The sequence below is a fragment of the Pseudomassariella vexata genome (genome assembly GCF_002105095.1).
Source record: "Pseudomassariella vexata strain CBS 129021 chromosome Unknown BCR38scaffold_10, whole genome shotgun sequence".
NCBI classification, from domain to species: domain Eukaryota; kingdom Fungi; phylum Ascomycota; class Sordariomycetes; order Amphisphaeriales; family Pseudomassariaceae; genus Pseudomassariella; species Pseudomassariella vexata.
In genome coordinates this window covers 1,426,828-1,447,968 of record NW_024467965.1, presented here as the reverse complement: position 1 = coordinate 1,447,968, position 21,141 = coordinate 1,426,828, and the positions used below count along the sequence as shown (strand labels likewise).

Sequence of the window (21,141 nt, the reverse complement as noted above, 5' to 3'; positions counted from 1 at the left end):
GAGTGGAGGTGGCCGTAAGGGCCTTAAATATAGAAAAGTGTGCCTCTTAGCTAGCTGGACACTTAAGTTAGTTGCTGATACACCGGAGGGTTCGATCCTAAAGTTCTAACAGTTAGCCGTTACTAAGGGTTTACTATAGCCACCTGAATGAGCATCATGAAGCCGCATGACGCAGATACGGTACGGCTTCAGAAGATGTGAAGAGGAATAGTAGAGCTAGGATAATATTAGCAAGCATGCTAGATATTCCTCATTCAATGAACCAACCTTTCTCCACCTCGGACTTGCAAGTATAAGAAGGCAATCAAGAGTAAACCGAATCCGATCAGGCAGCCGAACACATTTGCGTCAGACCATGGGTAGACGATACCACCCCACTGTAGAACCAGGTTCAAACACGATGTTGCACCGAGAAGTAGAGTTGCCCCTGGAATATCGAGTTGACGCATCTTTTGGATCCATGGTAGTCCTCCTTTTACTGCGGGTGGAGGTTTCCTTAAGGCGAACCAAATCAGAACCAGTCCAACAGCCCCGAAAGCTGGAAACCGTTAGTTAATGATAATTAGGAAGCCGAGGGACATCTTCATCGACAGAAACTTACGGAGATTAATCCAGAATACAAACCGCCAAGTAAGCACCTTGTTGTCGGTTATAGAACCACCCACGAGTGGCCCTACGGCAGATCCAATACTATATATACCAAAGACAAAAGGCGACAGTATCGCCTGCTTTTTCAAAGCGACGCAATATGGCATAACAGTTGTTGTTCCACTCACTAAACCAGCAGCGCCTAGGCCAGAAACTGCTCTCCATATTATAAGCGCTATCGAATTTGGTGCGACTGCTGAGACAACAGAGCCGAGTTCGAAGACGACTAGCGAAATGCAATATACCCACTTGATGTTGTAAAATGCATGGAAGCGGCCGCAGGTCGGCAGAAGTGACATTTGCGCGATCAAGTAGGAAGAGCCATACCAACCGATATCGTTAAGACTTCGGAAGTCGCTGGTAATCTGGGGTATCGCGGTCGCTTATTATGAATATTAAGTATACTGCTCATTTCTGCAGGCCAGGGAAAACCACAAACCTAGAATAGTATTGTCAAGTGCCAGCGCGAAGCAAATGGACATGAAAGCTAAGGTTAAAGAAGCGAGAGCCCATCCTTCCATGTATCCAGTTGCGTGCTGCTCTTCACTCTGCTGGTTGTCGATTACGTCTGCAGTCACTCCAACAGGACGAGAAGTCTCGGCTGCAATGCTCGTCATGCTGGTTGGTAGTCTTTGCGATAGGAAATGCTGTTGAAACCGAACGTGATGATGGTTTTCGCAACGTATCCAAGGTTAGGGAGCCTGCAATAGGGGTTGGGGTTTCCCCAATAGATGCAAAATTGTTGGAGAGGGGGGAGTGGACCTTACCACTACAAGAAGCTGATTTCCTTGCAGGATACAAACCAACGACCCAGGGTTTCATACTCGCCACTACCAACACTAACAGGCGAATGCTGTGCCCTCAATTATGACATTAGGCTGTTACAGTGCAGCTGAACCTGATTATATTATTGGACTACGCTTGCAGGAACTACCGTGTATAGAGCGTGCGCTTTTTGCGAGCCCAAGTGGACAGAACCAACCGACCCTAAGTAACTCGCTAATAACGGTGTGACCACTGGAGTCATTAGAATCTACCGGCTGCATAGTTTTTCGTATCGCAGGCACCAAGGGGCCCTAGGGAACCCCCCTGCTAGTTCGATACCTCCGAAGCAAGGGACAATAAGAAAATTATGACTGTGAAGAAATTATACCGTAAATCCATTCTATTCATGTAAGAGTGCCCTTTTGTGCAAATAATTGCGAAGATTCTATGAACAAATTTGCGACCTCGTTATGTACCGCCAAGACATCTAAACCGAAGAACTTGCGGTAGGCAGAACGCGTGGTGGGCACGCTGTGGGAGTTTACAAGTATGATTGGACTGCATACACACGTAAGCTGTCAGATGTGGTGTTGTGCTTGTATTCAGCCTATTCTATTCACCTGGAATAACTCCACTACTTATCTTGGCCAAACTCCCGCCAAATCGTAATACGGCTGACGAAGGCACCTGGATCCAGAGGACGCCCACCAAATACGGCGCAGGTGAAGCGTCTGAGTACCTTATGGAGGATCAGATGGGTCCCTGGAAATAGCATGGCTTCGAGAGTTGTTTCCCAGACATTCCGTATCTGCAGCTGGATACGACGGAGTCTCTCGGCCCATGGGATTCGTTATGGAACATGTCTGAAGCTGAAGTGTGTCCAACAAGCACGCTCGATGATAATCAGCAGATTCAACAAGGTAATCCAGGCGAAATGGGAGTTGCCACATACCCCAACCCCCTCTTTGCTACTTCCAAGACGAAGAGGATAGGGTTGGTCAATTGAAACTACATGGAGCATCTTGCGTACTTCCAAGTAAAGAAAGCTCGCAGGATGAATTGTGCGGCGCACCTGGGACCTGGTCAGCTTGAGAAAGAGGCTGCCCACCTGCTGGAAAGCTCCTCGGAGTTCCTTGAGCTCATCCAGATGCTCGCAAGCGTTGCACACAAGTGCAAAGTATCACAGCAGTCGTCGCCTATCAACACGGCCGTCTTCTCACAGCTTACCTCGATGTCGATACGCCTGACGAGTTCAAGAGACTACTTCTTAACGCTTTTACCGGCGTGGCTGGGCCTAGCCTTCTAGAACACCACATGGCTGTGCAGGTATTCATGTCGCAGAAGCTGTTTGTGAAGCAATCTACTTCTCGGCTCACCTATCAGAGCCCCAATACACTTGGGTAAGCCTTTTTTACGCACTCATATTTCGTTTGGCGTATGTATGCTATTAAGCTGAAAATAGGAGATGAAGGAGTCGTCCCAGCTGACGAGAGGAAACAACTATGCACTTACAGGATTGACTATAAGACTGTGCAATGGTACAGTAACAGAAGCATATCGGCTACCAAGACTCTTACAACATGTGCAAAGTCCCGTTCCGCTACGGGCTGGAGGTGGGTTCGTTAACGTACGATAATCTGACACTCTCCACAGCAGGGGCATATAGAGTATAAATGTCAATATAAGTCTTCGTCGTTTCAATCAACACACCTAAACGCCGAAACGAGCATACGGGGCCCAGTGCAGTGGTAGATCATCCACTGACTGGCAGCGCTGGCGTTCGTTTCTGATAACGTACCTGGTGGCTGGATGGCACCCTACTAGAATACATAGCGACCCTAGTGGAGCATCACTCCATGAGCCCTCATCGAGGCACTAGCGCTCCTTTCATTCTTTCTTGCAGCCGCTTTGGAGAACTGAGTGGTGTCGTACGCAGGTGTATGCAGTAACAGCAACGTTCCTCAGCAGCCCAATGGCATTCAGTCGCATCCACCCGGAACCATTATGGGACATGGCCGATCTCCCACTGCATTCCCGCAATGCTGGCCGCCTGAACTGTTGAGTTAAGCAGATATGATGGCTTCGGAAAGGTCGATTTCCGTTGGCACTTTTTGGACCGAGGTCGCGGTCGTTGTCTCTCATTCAGGCTTTCAGAGCTAAGTGCGAGGCTGTCTCAAGAGAATTATCTGGCTTTGTGGTCACTTGCAATCAAGATCAATTTCGTTCTGACGTGGGCGCGGTGGTTCGGGCTTAAACGGTGATTGTGTCGCAAACCGGGCACAATGTCAACCAAGTCAGTCTTCCATACATAGCCTTTGCCCTACTCGAAACTGCTTGCTGGAATAGACAACTTGCATAATGGCTGCGCGAACGGCATGTTATTGGTGGACTGCATGGTCTTGTACTGGACACTAGCTCTTATGTCAGCTGGGCTTGCGCTGAGCTCGTGGAAACTGGGCGACGCGCCACATGGGTGTTGCCTATCACGTTGAATGCAACACCACCCGCAGATGCTCTGGAACTGTCATACATGCAAAGAGAGTCTCATGATCTGCGAAGCCAAATGCACACTGCAAGACGACGTGGTAGGTGCAGGACGGAACGGCAGGGTCTCGGGGTGCCAACACCACAGCAAAGGAGCGCAATATTACTGTAAGTATAAGGATATAATGTCTGCTGTGCTATAAAGATATCGAGACTAACAATATCTATGTTATTTCTATACTACTGTCCACGACAAAGTTGGTGAGCACAAAGTATAGGGATTCATACAGCGGCAAATTCTCAATTAATATACGTACCGATGTTTTGGTTTCACAGATCAGGTAGATGCCATCTGCAGTTTGAAGATAAAGAACAGAGGATATTTCTATCGGAATAAGACTTCATCGACTTCAAAGTCTCGGAATTGGATGCAGAGGTAGAGATACAAACGGACGGTAGACATGGAGGATCTAGAGCATGCCATTGGACAATTTCAAGAGGCGCTCGATCTCACACCAAAGGATCATCCCAACCAAGGGTCGGATAAACCTAACCAATCCACTATATCTCCAAAGCTGGTTGCTTGTTTTTGATCGATGCCGAATGCAACTTTGACCGACGACATCCTTAACTAACGTTTTGTCGAGTTTGACGATTCAATTCATAACCCTGCAACTTTGCATGCAAATATAAACGTTTGCAGCTTGAGCATATCGGTGCCTAAATCTAGATACAGATAGGATTCACAGGTATCGTATCGAACATTAACCTCTATATGAGCATGTTATGTAGCTAATTGCTCTTGTCCTTAGTACCACCCAGTGTTGACTGCACAGTACCTCCGATACTACCATCGGCCGTAAATTGCTTCCCAACGGCGCCATCTGCAGCTAAAGGACCTCCAACAGCTTGTCCTATTCCTCCAATGGCTCCACTTTCTATATTTCCATATGGTTAGCCGCGTTATCACGTCGAAAGTATTCAGCAATAATATGGTAGGCCGACAATACTGTGGAAGTCTACTGGGAGCGGCTAACCTGTAAATTGCTTTCCAATGGCACCCTGCGCATCGAATGCCTTAGGTTTCTCATCGCCAACGCCAGCATTCGCGGGTGTTGTTGTGGCTGAGGCCATGCCGGTACTAGCCTTGGAACCTGTGTTTGAGCTGCCGTGGGAAGACATGATGATTTCGATTGGTAAATCCACAATTATTAATTCAAATTCACAAAATTATGTGATATCCGTAAGGCTGATGGAAATGACCATCTACATAAGTTGGGACGTGAGGTTCAATATGTAGTCGCCGAACAAAGGGTGAATGTAGTGGGACCCCGAAACATAGCTGCAGTTAATGAGGTCATAATGCGCACATTGGGCCCCAAGAGTGTCATCATCACACCGGAAGTGCGCCTGTAGCTCTGGTACTATAAATTAAGCCGCAAAATCAGGCACGTCACTTTTACCCACTACATTCTCGCTAGCCCCAAGCCCATAATCTGCGTGTAGTGGTCTTAGACTGCCCTACCGCCCTTCTACCAAGGGGGCACGTGTTACATCAGAATACACGAACAAGCCACATGCATATGACAAGCGATACGAAGTCCAGGAAAGCTGGGCATGGCTTTAAGTGGCATCATGAATGTTTTCTGCTAATACCGCAAGCGCAAGAAGTAAGCACACCTCACGAACGGATGTAAGTTCATCCCTGTGAGCCAGTATCTGTGGACGTGCTGATCAGTAGACCTATGACAATACAGATACGATTCTGAGTCTAGGCAAAGACATCTTGTAGTTCACGACTTGAGATACGTGATGAGAGAGGCGTGTGTGCCAGACGACATAACTCTCGGTTCCAACAGAAAGAAAAACAAAAAGATTCACCCGGAGAGCGGAGTGTGAGTGTTCTACACCGTTGCAGCCATCGGGAACCCCCTCACTCAGCCTCAAAAGCTATTTCAGCACTTATGCTCTAATTACTTAACGCTTTCTCGTTGAGACTCGGCATCAAGTCCACAGCCTTCTTGAACTCGTTCGTAGGATCATACTTCAGCTTCAACTCTCTCAGTCTTTCGATGTTGGACCCGAAGACTCTGTCAGCTTTGACGAAAACTCGATCTTCATCCACGGCGGGGTCTGTCAGCGTAGCAGGTCAGCAGATATGCTCCTTCGTGTACGGTGAATAATGACTTCGACGCACTCAAGTAGTTGTAATATGTCCCGCCTCGATCCCCAGACTCATCGCCTTGCCAGCCCTTTGCTTTCAGAAATCCGGATACCCTCGAACAAATCTCTTTTGCTTCGTCGTCTTTCTTCTCGTTGTCCCACGAGATCACAATGACAATGTTGAATACGTTATTGTTTCGGCCCGCAAATGCGGTCTCGGTCGTAGGAACGGACTTGAGCTTCGCGTCAGGCGCAAGCTCGAACCCCACCATGCACCTAGCCTTCATTTCTTCATTCCCAGGTAGCATAATTGCCCCGTGAAAGATGTCTGAGGCCTCCTGCATGACTTTCGTGTCCAAAGGACACACGAAATTTGCTCCGCTGAACATATACCGCTTTTGGGGAGGCACCTTCAGATTCGGGAAGGTGTTGGCCGTCGGGTACGGGATGACGTCCGTGGTGGCCATGAGCCTCTCTTTCAGGCCTATCAGCGGTCCATAGAACTTTTCTGCCTCATCTTTGTCCCCGTTGAAGAACATTGATGCTGCGATGCACGGCTCCCCCGTCACGGGATGGCACACGAGCATCGGCATCATAAACTGATCCCCATCCGTCTTGGACACGAACTCATTCATGAAGGCCACTACGTCGGAAAGCTTCGACATGGGCCACGCCATCAAACCTCCCCAGACGTCTCCCTGCGGAAAGCAGCGCGAGGTAAATGAAATCACAACGCCGAAACTCTGGCCGGCGCCCCGGAGCGCCCAGAACAAGTCTGCATTTTCCGTCTTGTTGGCCGTGACGGCATTACCATTCGCAAGAACGACCTCGCAGCTTAGGAGAACGTCGATGCACAATCCATGGCGTCCGGTCAGCATACCGAAGCCACCACCCAGAATCAGCCCTCCCACGCCAGTATGGCTTACGGTTCCCCCTGGGGTCGCGAGACGATGTTTCCATAATTCCGAATCTACATCTTCCCAAATACATCCACCGCCAAACGTGACAGTCTGATTAGTCGTATCAACAGAGACTGAGCGCATACGGCTCAAGTCGATTACCATACCTCCATTGGACGAGGATGTGCCACTTGGACTGTGGCCACCTCCGCGGACGGTAAAAGGAATGAAGTGCTTTCGTGCAAATTGTACTGCGGCGCTTGTTTCGCTGGCAGTTGTGGGTCGGACGACCACAGCCTTGGTGGGTTGAGTCAGCCCTGTGCATCATGTAGACTGAGATACAGGACAAAAGGAGAACGGATACAGTACAGCTGGTTTGATGCAGGTCTCGCTCCAGCGCTGAAGACTCTCTTCGTAGCCTGAGTTTCCTGGCACGAGTACATCTCCGCTCGTGATAGCTGCTCGAAGCTCGGCGAATATGGGTGCCATAGTCGGTCAAGTTCGGTCTTTTACCGTCTATTGTCCAGTTGGGTTTGGCAGGGAAGATCAAGAACCAAAAGATAAGATGTGTGGCAGGTGAAATGCAGCACCATTAAGCTGACGTATGCTTCGTTTCCATATGCCTAACCTGAAAACGAAGAGCATTACTCCTCGATAGATTGTTAATTCCTCGCTTCTTATATCAGCTGTAACACCCGTCAATACGTTTGCTTCTCAGCCGATTCTAGCCAACAGCCACGCACGCGTTTCCTCCTGTTGAGGGACACACAATAGAAATGAAGTGTATGATGGTGAGGAAAGAAAGCTAGGCTAGTCCAACACTAGCCTAAGTAGTGGTGGTGGCTGCGCAGGTACCACCTCTGACACCCCCTCACCTTCAGCGACAGTAGGACCAATCTGGATCTTCAAGTACAACGCCCCCGAATATTCTCCATCAAAACGCGGCAAGATGAAATGTGCATACGATGCAAGTGCTCACCAAACGTGATACAAACAAACAATATCCTGCGCCATCTCAGATAGTGGCACGTCACCGATTCAATCGAGCAGAAGTTAGTGTTTTGGTGGCACGATCTGGACCACGTTCAGCTGTAACGAAAATCCCACACCGCTACGCGGCACAGCGGTGAGGGGAGATCTCCATGTTGACAATCTCTCTGATTCAGAAGATAAATTACCAGAGCCGGAGCTGTATTGTAGATAATCAGGACATAAAGAGGATCTCGTCTAGCTTGCCTCTATCTTGTTGAGCCTCCTTCCCTTCATTCTTCATCCCGTCAACTTACCCAGAGCATTATGTTCTGGCAGACTGGATGTAAATGGCGCATATGCGGAGCAGCCATTGTAGATACCGTCAGAAAGGCTGTCTATGTAAGTCATACCAAGACGTTTTACCCATTCGAATGAATACATGCGTTGTATACTCACATGTCTTCATAGCTTATCCACATCGGATCCGTGCATGATGCAAAGTTGCTGGGGCTCCAGTATATCTCCTTTGACCCTTTGCTCCAAGATATGATTGACACTCCGCTTTGAATTGCTCGGCATGATGGAAGCCTGGCAGGTAAATGTGCGGCTCTCTTGACATGGACGGCAAGACGCCCCTTAGAGATGTCAACATAATGATAAGACAGGCGTGAGGTCTCTTTGTCTGACCTCTCAATAATCTCTATGCCTTGATTTGTACAACTTGATTGTGAAGAGCCTCACGAATGTGCCTAGCATCTTCCCCAACCATTACATGCACCTTAGCAGTTAGAACAGCCCAGCCGGAATAAATCTTAATTTCTCTCACACCAACTAACATCAAAGGACTCAAAAACTCAGTCTGACTAATCAGCCATTACTTCTCGGCAAACCCTCAAGTCACCTACAACACCTGAAAGTCAGAAACAATGCCTTTTAATAACACAAATAACTGTTGAGACTTGAGATTGCTATGGGTTTTCTCTTCAGAACTAAAGACGGGTGGTACATTACAGACATAAGTGTAGTGCCAATGAAAACCCTCTTTACCCAAATGCGCTGCTTACGAAGCAAATAACCCCTTAAATCACACAATGCACTCTCATCCTGTGGCAACATCGGGCATTTATTCTACCAAATCCGCTAAATACATGCCCTTCCCCCCTTTCCCACCCAGTCATCCTACTCAACCGCCCTCCAGCTCTTGTCTAACACCCCCACCATCCCAACTGCCTCCTTCGCCCCCGCAACCCCCGCCGCCCTGCAAAAATCCCTATTCGCAAACCCGTACCCGACCCCTATCCGACCCCGGGTGCACCATACGTATATGCCGCTGGTGTTCTATACACAAGCTGCTGCATCTTCCTGCTGACATTATAATGCGAGCTCATAGTATTCAACACCTTCTGCTGTTTGAGCGCCTGCTGCTGCTGAAGCAGCATCATGCGGATCTGCGGCATGGTCTTGAAATAGACCTGTCGCCGGCGCAGTGAGTTTTGTAGCAGGACCTCGGGGTTGGAGGAGCATTCCTGGTAGAGTTTGCGCATGCGTGGGCTATAGAGTTCGCACACGACTGAGTCGTTGGTTAGGGGATTGTTGCGGTGCGTCATTTGCGATGAGAGGGTTGAGTTCTGTGGGAGGGCGAAGTCGTGATGGCATTATGGACAGATGGTGCACTCGCGCCAGCCGTACCAGCGCACGCTCTTAGCGGCGGTGTCATGGGGGCAGGGCGGGATGGCGGCGTATGTCGAGGCGTACTTTTCAAAGGATGTCGGGTCTCGGGTGAAATACATCTCCAACAGCTTGGGCATGTAGCTCTTCAGTCTCGGATGCAAGAGGTTGAAACAGCAGAGCAGGGTCGTATTGGGTGGTATGCCTAGCTTCGGCACGAAGAAGCCCGCGACGTTGAGTGATCCGGCGATGGCGATGTAACAGGCTTTGCAAATACCGAACTCGGCCGGGTTGGAAGGAAATGTGTACCATTCTCCATTGAGGATCCCCGTATCATCGCACATCTTCTCCTTAACTACTTTATTGACAACCGCCCAGAAGACGGAGTAGTCTTTAGTGTCAGTCCTTCGTGCCATCGTGATCTTGATATTAAACTGCCCCATTGCGCAGCGAACATGGTTGGAGAAGAGCTTGGTAAGCTCGACTGCTTCCCTCCAGTTGGATTCTTGACCGGTGTGGACCACTTGATCGCAGTAGCACGCATGACAGAATACGATGCCCTGCGGTCCTTCCTTGGGGACGAACCACCTCTTCCCATGTGTCAAGGCTTTGCCGCGGCCTGGACAAGGTGGAATAATCAGACGCCCTCTTGCCTCAATCGCAAATTGGGGCCAGGCATTGATATAAGTCTTGCCCTTCTCCTCGTACTCCTTCTGTATATACGGTACAGCCATGGCGCAAGCCCACAAACTGGCACTAGGCTGGGATGGCGAGGGTTCGAAGAAGGCGTTAAGCTCATTTGTAAGAATGCGATCCTCATAACAAGCACGGCAAACCACGAATCCCGGTATGTCATCGGGATACCGCGGCTTATACAACCTGACATTTGCATCCCCTTCGACCCCAGCTTCACCCTTACAGTCTGGTATGGTGGCACGTCTACGCATCCAGCCCAAGGCTTGCTCAAGAGACATTGATTCAATAGAGGATATGAAGAGATGATCCCTCATCTGTGGACGACTGAATCGGCAAACTCGCGGCTTTCCATCGATAGGACATGATGACGAAAACTCGGAGCGAAAGGGACTACACCAAATGTAGTCGGCATAGCAGCGGGAGCATATGAGAAAACCAGGGGCTGCGGAGTGCCAGTACCAGGTCGTCGCGAAGGTCACAACGGTATCAATACACGAAGTCACGGCCGACGGTGGCGTTCCGGGAGTAGCAGGAGGAAATGATACTAACCCTTCTGGTACTGGAAGCTTTGGAGGACGATGCGGAGTTGACGCTGGGGCTGAGACTCTCGAAGGGGCAATGTCCATTCCGGTTAAATACGAAGCTCCATCTGACCATTGCTCGACAGCAAGAGACGAAAATTCAACCCTTTTTGTTTCGGATTTAAGATGCATTGCCTGAAACATCTCGTCGATCTCGGCTTCTGGCGGTGGCGGTGGGAAGAAAGAGAGCTCATTTTGCGATGCAGGATTTGAGACTTGGCCATTTGAAGGTATTGAGCAGACTATTGAACTTGGCGAAGACAAAATTGATGCCCAGCGTGATGCCCCTTGGTGAGTCTCTGCGACTGACCCGCTCCCAGCAGGGGGAGACGCTGCCGGAGGAGGTGAAGGTAGCGGCGACGTGTGCCTCGAGGCTGTGGCCAGCGGGCTGGATGCTTGACCCTTTTCCGACAATGTGGATACAAACGCAGCAGGCGAAGGGGAGTGTGAGTTTAGAGACTCCCGGAGAGGCTTGTAAGCCGGGGGTGGGGAGCTTGGGATTTCCGGGTCTGTTTTCGGGTCTGGCGTGTAAGATGCTCTTGGCTTGTATGATAGCCCAGCGGGGATGGGACAGGCAGTTGGGCGTGAGGGGGGACCTGGGTGGCTATTATATGCGCTTGTGCGAGAAGGCACACGACTACCGGGTGCTGGCGGTCCAGGAGGAGAAGGAGGAGGAGGAGGAAAGGACGTTAGTTTGTATGGACTCTGGGCCCCTGGACTCAAGGGAGGCGGCGTGGGATAATTACCCTGAGGCGACTTAACACCAGATAAGCCGAGATAGGCGTTGGGCCTCGGTGGTAAAGGAAATCTCTGGGAATCAGGAGTCCCGGAGCCAGATTGATTTGGAGATGGCGGCGGCGGTGGGAAACTCACGTAGGATATTCCGCTCAAGTTTGGCGGGGCGAGGCCCGATGATGAGCTGACTGCAGGTACACCGGATCCGGGCGATTTCCGGTGATCCCCATGGAGCCCATGTTGTCTTGTAGGAACCAGCGGAACTACATCGCTCACTATTGGGATAATGTCGGGACTTCGAGGGGCAGGATACGATGCGGGAGGCATCCCTTGGTGAGCATGAGGTCCTGACGGCGGCGACGGAAAGTAGGAAAGTTGGCTGGAATTCTCAGCAGGAGAAATCGACGTATCCCGTGGAGGTGTAGGGCTCCATGGGGGTAGAGGTGGCTTGAATCTGGAGCCGTTGTGTGCCATTTTTTTGATTTCTAATTTCTAGAACACCAAAGGCGTCAAATAGACGACAACAATGCCCTCGGTGGGATAACTACGCTTTGTCAATCTAGAAGTATCACACTGGAATATCGAAGATAACCCACATTGCTGCGCTTCGTTACGTCATTCATTGTGCTGTACTCTTTGGTGTGTTCCGGCTCGCTCACCAGAGCCAAATGAGGCTCATTCTCAAACTGACCAGACTTCACAGCTCCACAATATTACAACTGCGCCCCCAAAACTGAAATGATTCCCAATTTGAGTAAGACTGCGCCGTAGTCGTTAATGTCTGTTATCGTAGACGAAAAAGGTAATATTGGGAGCGTTACTGTCGAAGATAGGAAAAGGAAGGGTCCACGACACACTTGCGGCCCAAACAATAGACTTCGGGCTTGGCACGGAGGGTCCATCGCGACACTTGATAGGATCATCGCTTCAGCTCAGTTTGTCCCCTTAAGGTTGAGAGTTGCGGGCCGTTGGAACCGAGGGGTGAATAGAGTTCGAGACTTGAGTATTGATGTACCCGTGGATGCAGCTCAGGCGTTGCGCCACGCAGCGTCTTGCCCTGCGGGCGATTTATGGTACTGAACATATGTAAGTTACGTTAGTGCTATTTGGTAATGTTCTGGGAAAGGGCTATTGTGTTCCAATGAGGCCATCCGACTGATTTTCGACTGATCTTGAAATGCACTAGTCAGCAGGCGGCTGGTTGGAGGGAGCTGCACGTGGACAGTGATCGGAGAAAATGGGGTTGGGCAACTCCTGGGAGCGCGCGGATAATGTTTAGGGCTCTTTAAATCCAGACGTGATATCCGGCAGCTTTGCCGCGCTCAATATTCGACCCATGGATGGTGAACAGCTCATGACATTGGACGGCTGCATTGGCGGCGATGCATTATTTAGCATTTGTTGGTTGGGCGTCTTGGACGAATGATACATTGCGCAGTAGAGGTGTGAAAGGCAATCAATCCAGTTCCGTTCCACAGGGCAAAATTCGAACAGCAGCTTCTCATCCAGCCCCCGAGGGTGTGCTACTGGTTGCCAGAAGTTGCAAACTGGCCAACATAAACAGCATCCTGCTAGCCTACAAGTATAACCAACTCTCGTTAAGCGCATGCATATATATAAGCTAGCACTTCACAGCAGGTGTCCATCAATGCCAATATGCAAGATTGCTGCTTGATAGGCGAGACAATACTCAAGCCGTGACCAAAATGGGAGATGCCGCATTCTTGAGTCACATTTCAACTTTCGAGGGCGCATCCTCCGATCATGTTTGATAGCTGTATGTGACTTCAATGGTGCTGGTAGGCCTACCTGATCAACGCTGTGCACACTGGAATCTGCGATGTGGCGGAAGGACGGACCCCTCACCTCGAGGGCAGTCCAGTAGGCAATTTTGCATTTGAAAGGTTAATGTAGCAGTGCCATTCCCGAGAATTTGGCACATCTTGGCCTCGTCTGACCCGACCATCAGACTCAAGATCTAGCTCTGAGTGACTCGTGGGCCACAACAGGCAACCATGCGCGCCAATTGTTGCGACCAAGGAGGAAAACTTTAACAGAAAAATTCCATCAGATGTCGCCCCCAAGCGCTCGTGAGAGACCCACAGCGCTTGTCCCCATCAGGATTAACGCGGGGATGGAAGAAAGAGACATGGCGATGCCTGCGATAGAGACGGCCCCAGCTGGGAAGAAGCACACGTGAGTGGCTGGCAACCGAGTTTAGCGAGGGGTTCTCAGAGGCTTCGCAATGACGCCAGGCGCTCACTGGCGCTGTGATGGAAGATGTGATGCCTGTGCTTCGACCGATCTGCCGCCAACGGCAAACGTAAAGCGCGCCCAGCAACTGCTGGTGGATACTCTGTAAAATACGGCGGCAGTGTCATTCAGCAGACGTCAATGTGTCACTTTTTGGGATTGCTCTAGATTAGGATCCAGCATTCATCGAGAGCAGTTGGAACTGTGCGCTTACGCTATGCTTCTCACCGGCTCCTGCCAGGCGCAAGGAGACGTTGTGGTTCTGGAAGGAGCCCAAATGGGCACGCACAGCACGCAGCTATCCCAACCGCATCTTGACTAACGACGACATGGCCTTGACAACGGTGAGCTTCCAATCAAGTGCACTTCCCGATTTTCTGGTTCTGGAGTTGGTTGATGTTCATATTCCACAACCATCCATGTGCTTGTTTGTCTGCCCTATTGGCTACCAGAGAGTCCATCCGGAGTTATAGGAACTCCACAGGTTGGCAACCGTGGACGGCAAGTGCAACACCCAGAAAAGGAAGTGACATCCGCCGCCGCCTTGCGCCGCTTCCTCTTCGTGCCGCGCATCAGCGTTCTTCGAAAATGAAATGTTATGTCACACCAGCTGCTGGCGCGAATGAGGTGATGATCGTGCTTGCCTGCTGCCAGTGAGCCAACACAATCTCCTCTCACGCTTAACATCCAGACACCAGGCAGCTTTGCAAGAGCCATCCCCAAGATCCCCTCTTTCCGTATCCATGTGGCTTTAAGTAGCTATTGATCCCAACCCGTGACATATCAAATGTGCAGGTAGCCAGCAAATCCATTCAAGAGGTCACGAAAATTCCAATCTCATCTCATTATCTCACCCATCAATTCCATTTCATTACCTAGCTGACTACGCAAGCCGCGCAGCGCATGCACTGCGTTTGCTTTTCCTGTCGTTGCTCGACTACGAATCCATGTTCACTAGGCGGTGTTTGTTTTGCTGATATACCACTTGTCATTTATTCGTGTTTTTGAATGCGGCACCACCGGGTGGTCTCTGCTCAACGCACCCGCTTGTACCTAGGTAGCATTCACCTGATCCAGGCAGCCTGCACTTCCAGTTCTTTTCTAGTCTCACAGTGGCCACTTGGCCCAGCGGCGACTTTAAAGTTCGACACTCCCTGGCAACGCGTTCGGGCGGCGATACCCACGATTGCAGCAAAAAGCGACCTTCCCCGCTGCCTCCGAGGGGAAGGCTAGATTGTGTACTTATACATACTTCTTTGTCACTGCGCTGCTCTATCGATTTCATCGACTCAACGGGTCAACACGTCAAAGGAGCCAGCAGCCCGTCTTCCCAGATTTCTTGTGTTCTGACCGACGGCTGGCTGATTTTTGCGTGGGGCGGCTAGTCATTCCTACGCCGTGCAGCGGAATCTGGTCCTCGGGTCCACTTCGTCTTTGTCTCCGGTACTAAAGTACCAAACCACTTCGACATTCAAATCCTCCCTGTAATCACATAACCTGACCATCCCCCACCACCACCACCACCGTGTTCTGAACACCCGTCACATATGTACAGAAACGTATAGCCTCGTCAGCTTCTATGTTCTATAGAAGGTAAAATGAGAGGAACACCGACCAGGCTTGCGGCCACCGACGTGGACCGGATGGAACAGTCACCATTAACTACCCAAGCAAGTCGACGCCCTCGCTCCAGCCAGACCACCGTGTCGTTGAACTGGGACGAGGCCGATGCCCTCTCACCGCATCCTCGACTGAAGTTCGAGGTCGCCGAGTGCATCGAGACAAAGACCATCACCACTACGACTACGACCAAGAGGTCCTATCCGCCCTTGTTTGTGCGAGAACCGCGACCATTAATGTCCCTCGACTCGAAGGAATACCCCCTCGCGCAGAAACGTACCCCCCCCGAGTTATCCAGGTTCTCGTTTGATGTCGATCAATATGGCTCCTTTTCCGACGATGAAACAGACTGTCCAGACGTATGTTCATCCATCCGGCCTCCTGTCTCTTCTTTCGGGTTGCCCACTGACCACGCCACATTCCAGTCCTTCCAGACAGCGTCTAGTGAAGACTCAAGTCGGGATATCAAGACCGAACCCGGCATCGACACGCTTCCTGTTATCCCCCGCCGACACCCAGACACGATCACGCGCAGGACTCACAAGATGGGAACCCGTGCCGGGTCGCCTATGGTGGCCGGGGCTGTGAAGAAGAACTCTAGTTCGGCCAACAAGTTGAGGTCACACGGGCCTAGTCTGCCCCATCAAGTCTCTGACAAGCTCCGTCGTGCCATTGGTAAAGGTCCGGCTTCTCGTAAGGAGAACGTCAGAGAAGGTAGCACAAGGACATCGAGCGAATTTCCTATCACCCCCGATACATCAGAGCTTGCTGGAAGCAGCAGCACCGCGCAACCCCAGCCCCTGAAACTCAAACGAACGAACCTGGACTCCTTCGAGACTCCCGATTCGGATCCCACCCAACAGCACGACAACTACTTCAACATCTCGAGTCCGTCTGGCAGTGATTCTCACACCGTCTTTAGCAACGTGGCTACTCCACCCATTACCGACGCAGATGCGGAGCCCTTCACAGATGCCGACGAGTCTCTCCAGCAGTCGATCCGCGGAGCCCTGCATCACCCCCGCCCCATTAACACTGTGGCCCAACAAGATGCGAGCCTGCCGAGCCCGCGACTATCCCCTACTCTTCAAGCCGTTCAGCTACCCACCGACAGAGAAGATGGAGAGGACGATGATATGTCTGTCATCTTGCACGATGGCAGTCAAAATACAATGGACGATGAATCACTAGAATCAACAACGCTCACACAAGGGTCTCTGAGGCACAAGAAGCGTCTTGAGGGGCCCAGTGTCATGGACAGCCGATCGATGCTCGAGTCGTTTGATGCTATGCCTGCGGAGATGAAGTCATTCATGATGTACCAGTTTCTGCGTCGGTGTTCGCGCAAAACTCTACACGTTGTTGCGAATGTGGTCAACCCTGCATTGAACTGCGATATTCTCAAGGATCTACCTACTGAGTTGACTCTGCATGTCCTTTCGTATCTCGACCACCGAGATCTTTGCCGGGCTGCACAGGTATCCAAAACGTGGCGCAACATCATTGACTACAACGAGACGGGCTGGAAGGAGTTGTTCGACCGAGATGGTTTTGAGCTGCCACCCGGCGAGCTTGACAGGGCCATCAAGGAAGGATGGGGATGGCAGGATCCAGTCGGGCCCGAAGGCTGTGAACGTGATTTTAGTCTACAAAACCGATTGACTTCGACCGAAGCCGACCTTCTCCGATCCTCATCCGCAAAACCCGACCCGCCGGCATCTAAGTTACGAAGTTCCAAGCGTAAGAGAGCCTTGAATAACTTCAGCTCTGATCGCAACAAGAGACGGGCTAGTGCTCAGGATAGTGTCATTAAGGACAAGGAGGAGAAGACGCAGTCACCTGCACGACTACACAAGTCGGAAGGACCTATCTCAGCGGCTAGTGCCGCGGCGCTCGCAGTACCTGATCCTCACATCGGTCTCCCGAGTCTTCGAAAACTTCACCTGTTCAAGTCTCTATACCGAAGGCACTACATGATCCGTAAGAGCTGGACTAGTGGCAAGGTCAAGCCAAGTCATGTTGCGTTCGCGGCCCATCCCCGCCACGTCATCACCTGCCTTCAGTTTGATGAGGACAAGATAATTACCGGAAGCGACGATATGCTCATTCACGTCTACGATACCAAAACGGGCAAGCTGCGCAAGCGTCTAGAAGGGCACGAAGGCGGAGTCTGGGCTTTGCAGTACGAGGGCAACTATTTAGTGTCTGGGTCTACAGATCGCTCAGTTCGTGTTTGGGATATTGAGAAAGGCCTCTGCACGCAGGTGTTCTACGGTCACACTAGCACTGTCCGGTGTCTGCAGATCTTGATGCCCACAGAGACCGGGAAAATCGAGGACGGGCAAGCCATCATGATGCCCCCCAAGCCGTTGATTATTACAGGATCCCGCGACAGCCAGCTTCGTGTCTGGCGGTTACCTGAGGCTGGCTCCCGCAGATACATTCAAACGGGGCCGCCTGCCAACGATGCGGATTGTCCTTACTTCATTCGCACCCTGCAGGGCCACAACCATTCGGTTCGTGCCATCGCCGCACACACCGATACTCTAGTCAGTGGCAGCTACGACAACACGGTGCGTGTATGGAAGATCAGCACGGGTGAAACTGTGCACGTCTTGCAGGGTCACACACAAAAGGTATACAGTGTTGTTCTTGATGTTTCTCGAAACCGATGTATCTCTGGAAGCATGGATACCTTTGTCAAGATCTGGGACCTGACGACTGGTTCTTGCATCCACACACTTGAAGGACATTCTTTACTCGTCGGCTTACTCGATCTACGAGACGAGCGACTCGTATCGGCGGCCGCCGATTCCACACTGCGCATTTGGGATCCCGAGTCAGGGAGGTGCCAGTCAACACTGACGGCACACACTGGCGCCATTACATGCTTTCAGCATGACGGGCGTAAAGTCATCAGCGGAAGCGATCGCACCCTGAAGATGTGGGATATTCGTACCGGCGAATGTATTCAGGACCTGCTCACAGATCTTAGTGGGGTGTGGCAGGTTCGATTTGATGAACGCAGGTGTGTGGCTGCTGTACAGAGAGACAATCTCACTTATGTTGAGGTAAGTTGCCGTCGCTGTAATCAGAATATGAATGGATGAAACTAACTGTCTCTTGTTACAGATTTTAGATTTCGGTGCTGTCCGCGATGGCAAACACCCCGAGGAGCTTGGCAAACGCATATTGCTAAATGCTCCCGAAGTCCGCGCTCTTGAAGCGGCCGCGGCGGCCGAGGACAACTAGTCAGACCCGACACCCCCAACATGAAGAACATTTGACTATCTGGGAAATACTATGGCGAGGCATTGCCCCAACTCCAGGGCAATCTATTGCACGACTCTCGCCCATGACACATACGATGTGAGGAACACAAGAGCCCTCTGCAGAAATGACAACATACCTTTAGACTACACATGACGAGAACGGATAAAAGTCGAGGCTGAATAGCGCATCTTTACACTAACACATGATGTTGCATTTGATTTCAGGGGTCGGATTGGCACATGGCACTCAGCAGCATACATATACCTACTCTGTTTTGTTTTTTTCTTTCTCTTCGACGGAGTCTGCATCTTTTGTGTTGTTTTCTCATATCGGCGGCGTTGAGGTAATGGATGGAGGAATGTACGTAAGGTGGGGGTTGGGCGGGGGCAGAGAAGCATTATGCTCGTGGGTCATCAGCATTGTCGTATGGCGCCTTCCCCAGGGTCCTGGCGATGGTCGCGGGAAGAGCCCTCTAGTGGGAATATGATAATGAGAGCTTTATTACGTACTGCTATCTGCATGAATGACCGTGAGGGGATTACACGTGATGGCTCATAGATCGTAGGGTTGATGGATGGATTTGCCGTTTTGGTGTTTACATATGACCCAAGGAGACTGACAAGGCAGAGCAAGTGACGGCGAACTATACAGCCGATGCGTATCCTGAGTTACCCATGGACGTCATTTGAATTGCTGTTAGGATGTAAATCACCGACAATCTGGCTTAAACAAAACTGGCAAGTAACACCGAAGTCCACGTCCAAGCTGGGCTGTCATATGAAGCATACGAATCTAGGCCCCTGACCAAATATCACTAAGACTTACGCAAACACTGTCCCAGTATGCTAATGATCGGCGTCAGCACAGAACCGCATAATAGAGTTGTTTTGAACCACGGCGACCACCTTCTCTACCAAACGGACCAGCCATGCTAACTTTGATTTGCTATAGGTGCTAGCTTTGCCCACCGAAATGCAACCTTGTGGCTTTGGGGGCTACAAAGGGAGAAACTACAGAAGACTCGACTCATGGGATCTTTACGCCGAGGAGCACAGTGGTGGCACTAATGAGAATCGCTGAAAAGCGGTTGTGGTGGCCAACGTCGTGGGATTAGGGGTGATAAGGGATCTTGCAGGAGAAAGTGGAAGGATTCTCATCGAACTGGAATGGACATGGGAGATGTGTCAAGTCGACCACCAGCCCGTTTTGTTGTAGGAGCGCATTAGTTCCTCAGGGTCTTTATTATTATCACGAATTATTGATTCTTTTTCTTTATCAGGATTAAGATAAACTTGAATTAATTGTAGATACCTAAATCAGCGATACGTCGTTAGCGGCCTGCGTACAATATGTCACGCAGATTTGGTAGGAGTGTGTTGATGGACACTTTGGCCCCTATTTTGGAGTGTATTGTTTTCATAGATGCAGCAGTTGGGAGTAGCCAATTCCGGGAATTATCTTGAAAAGAGTAAGTGATCAAATGCATGTTTTGACAAGTTGGAGCAGCGAGTGGGAAGAGCCATTTGCCTTGGCCCAGTCCAGAGTCAGAGCGCCGGGATTGGGGGCTGGCACTTCAAGAACCACAACGTGTGGGTGAGCGATGTAATCAATGGAAGACGATGTGGATTTTCTGTGGGCTTAACGCTAGTTTCGAATTGTTTGACACCTCTGCTAAGCTACATGAGGGATGTCAATGTATGGGTGGCCTTGAAGGTCGATTAACGCTGATGACTTGAACGTCTACTGGGTTTCCAGTGCTGAACTCGTTCCATAATCTCCATACATCCATGCCAGTCTTCTTGTTTATTTCCCTCTGTACCTCGCGCTGTCTTTCTTTCGGTATGTCATCCCTTCCAGCTGATCCAGTTTGTGTAGACGCAAAAGTCTCTTTAGTGCCACGGTAAGTTCAACCGCCACTAGGCCGGCTATGGTGTGGGGTTGTTGTGACGGTAAATGGCGTAGTGGATGACCTGTACAATGACAGTCAAGATGAAGGGAAACAGCGCGAAAATTACCACAACAAAAACATAAAAGAAGGCTTCAAAGAGCTCTTTGCAAACGCTCACGAGCATCCTGCCGCATGTATTCTCAGCATGCCATTGCGGCAGGTGTTCAAATAATCGTTGGGAGCGGTTGGGTGGTCGAGATGAGTTGGACTCAGGGTCGGCATTTCCTTGGGAGTGAGCGGATGGCCCGTTGGTATGGCCGGGTCCTGGTCTGGGTGAGAAACGTGGAGGTCGAGGTCCCACCTCAGCATACGTTGGTGGAAGCACAAGTTCCTCCTCACGATACAATGGTGGAGCGTCGCGAAGGCAGAGGCTCCCATCCTCTCTCATACCGTCACAAGCATTTTCAACAACGTTGCTTTTGCCACACTCTGGGCA

The 21,141-nt window shown here is 50.6% G+C and overlaps 5 protein-coding genes across 5 annotated transcripts; 1 reads left to right on the top strand and 4 right to left on the bottom strand.

Moving 5' to 3' along the window:
• Nucleotides 1-188: 188 nt before the first annotated feature.
• On the bottom strand, nt 189-1,265 carry BCR38DRAFT_411457 (major facilitator superfamily domain-containing protein; the record flags this gene model as incomplete). Its single annotated transcript, XM_040858581.1, has 4 exons — nt 189-216; nt 268-538; nt 602-1,030; nt 1,088-1,265. The coding sequence occupies 4 exons, from the start codon at nt 1,263-1,265 to the stop codon at nt 189-191; spliced, it is 906 nt and encodes a 301-aa protein (XP_040713673.1).
• Nucleotides 1,266-4,689: 3,424 nt separating this feature from the next.
• Nucleotides 4,690-5,079, bottom strand: BCR38DRAFT_487344 (uncharacterized protein; the record flags this gene model as incomplete). Its single annotated transcript, XM_040864145.1, has 2 exons — nt 4,690-4,835; nt 4,935-5,079. The coding sequence occupies 2 exons, from the start codon at nt 5,077-5,079 to the stop codon at nt 4,690-4,692; spliced, it is 291 nt and encodes a 96-aa protein (XP_040713672.1).
• A 555-nt stretch (nt 5,080-5,634) lies between these two features.
• On the bottom strand, nt 5,635-7,741 carry BCR38DRAFT_37090 (uncharacterized protein). The gene is made up of 3 exons (XM_040857279.1): nt 7,329-7,741; nt 6,095-7,256; nt 5,635-6,030 (listed from the first exon to the last, which is right to left on the bottom strand). The coding sequence occupies exons 1-3, from the start codon at nt 7,446-7,448 to the stop codon at nt 5,867-5,869; spliced, it is 1,446 nt and encodes a 481-aa protein (XP_040713671.1). The 5' UTR covers nt 7,449-7,741; the 3' UTR covers nt 5,635-5,866.
• Nucleotides 7,742-9,111: 1,370 nt separating this feature from the next.
• Nucleotides 9,112-12,262, bottom strand: BCR38DRAFT_495220 (uncharacterized protein). Its single transcript, XM_040864737.1, has 2 exons — nt 12,208-12,262; nt 9,112-12,155 (listed from the first exon to the last, which is right to left on the bottom strand). Exon 2 carries the CDS (start codon nt 12,083-12,085, stop codon nt 9,587-9,589), a length of 2,499 nt encoding a protein of 832 aa, XP_040713670.1. The 5' UTR covers nt 12,086-12,155; nt 12,208-12,262; the 3' UTR covers nt 9,112-9,586.
• Nucleotides 12,263-15,507: 3,245 nt separating this feature from the next.
• On the top strand, nt 15,508-18,736 carry BCR38DRAFT_347843 (WD40-repeat-containing domain protein; the record flags this gene model as incomplete). Its single annotated transcript, XM_040856377.1, has 2 exons — nt 15,508-18,555; nt 18,617-18,736. 2 exons carry the CDS (start codon nt 15,508-15,510, stop codon nt 18,734-18,736), a joined length of 3,168 nt encoding a protein of 1,055 aa, XP_040713669.1.
• Between the last annotated feature and the right edge of the window lie 2,405 nt (nt 18,737-21,141).

Excerpts from the sequence above, each read along its gene's own strand:
- BCR38DRAFT_495220 (XM_040864737.1), bottom strand. The coding sequence starts at position 12,085 with ATGGCACACAACGGCTCCAGATTCAAGCCACCTCTACCCCCATGGAGC.
- BCR38DRAFT_37090 (XM_040857279.1), bottom strand. The coding sequence starts at position 7,448 with ATGGCACCCATATTCGCCGAGCTTCGAGCAGCTATCACGAGCGGAGAT. Across the intron at positions 7,257-7,328 it reads AGACCTGCATCAAACCAGCT|GCTGTGGTCGTCCGACCCAC; the intron begins GTACTGTATCCG and ends CAACCCACCAAG. Across the intron at positions 6,031-6,094 it reads GACATATTACAACTACTTGA|ACCCCGCCGTGGATGAAGAT; the intron begins GTGCGTCGAAGT and ends CTACGCTGACAG.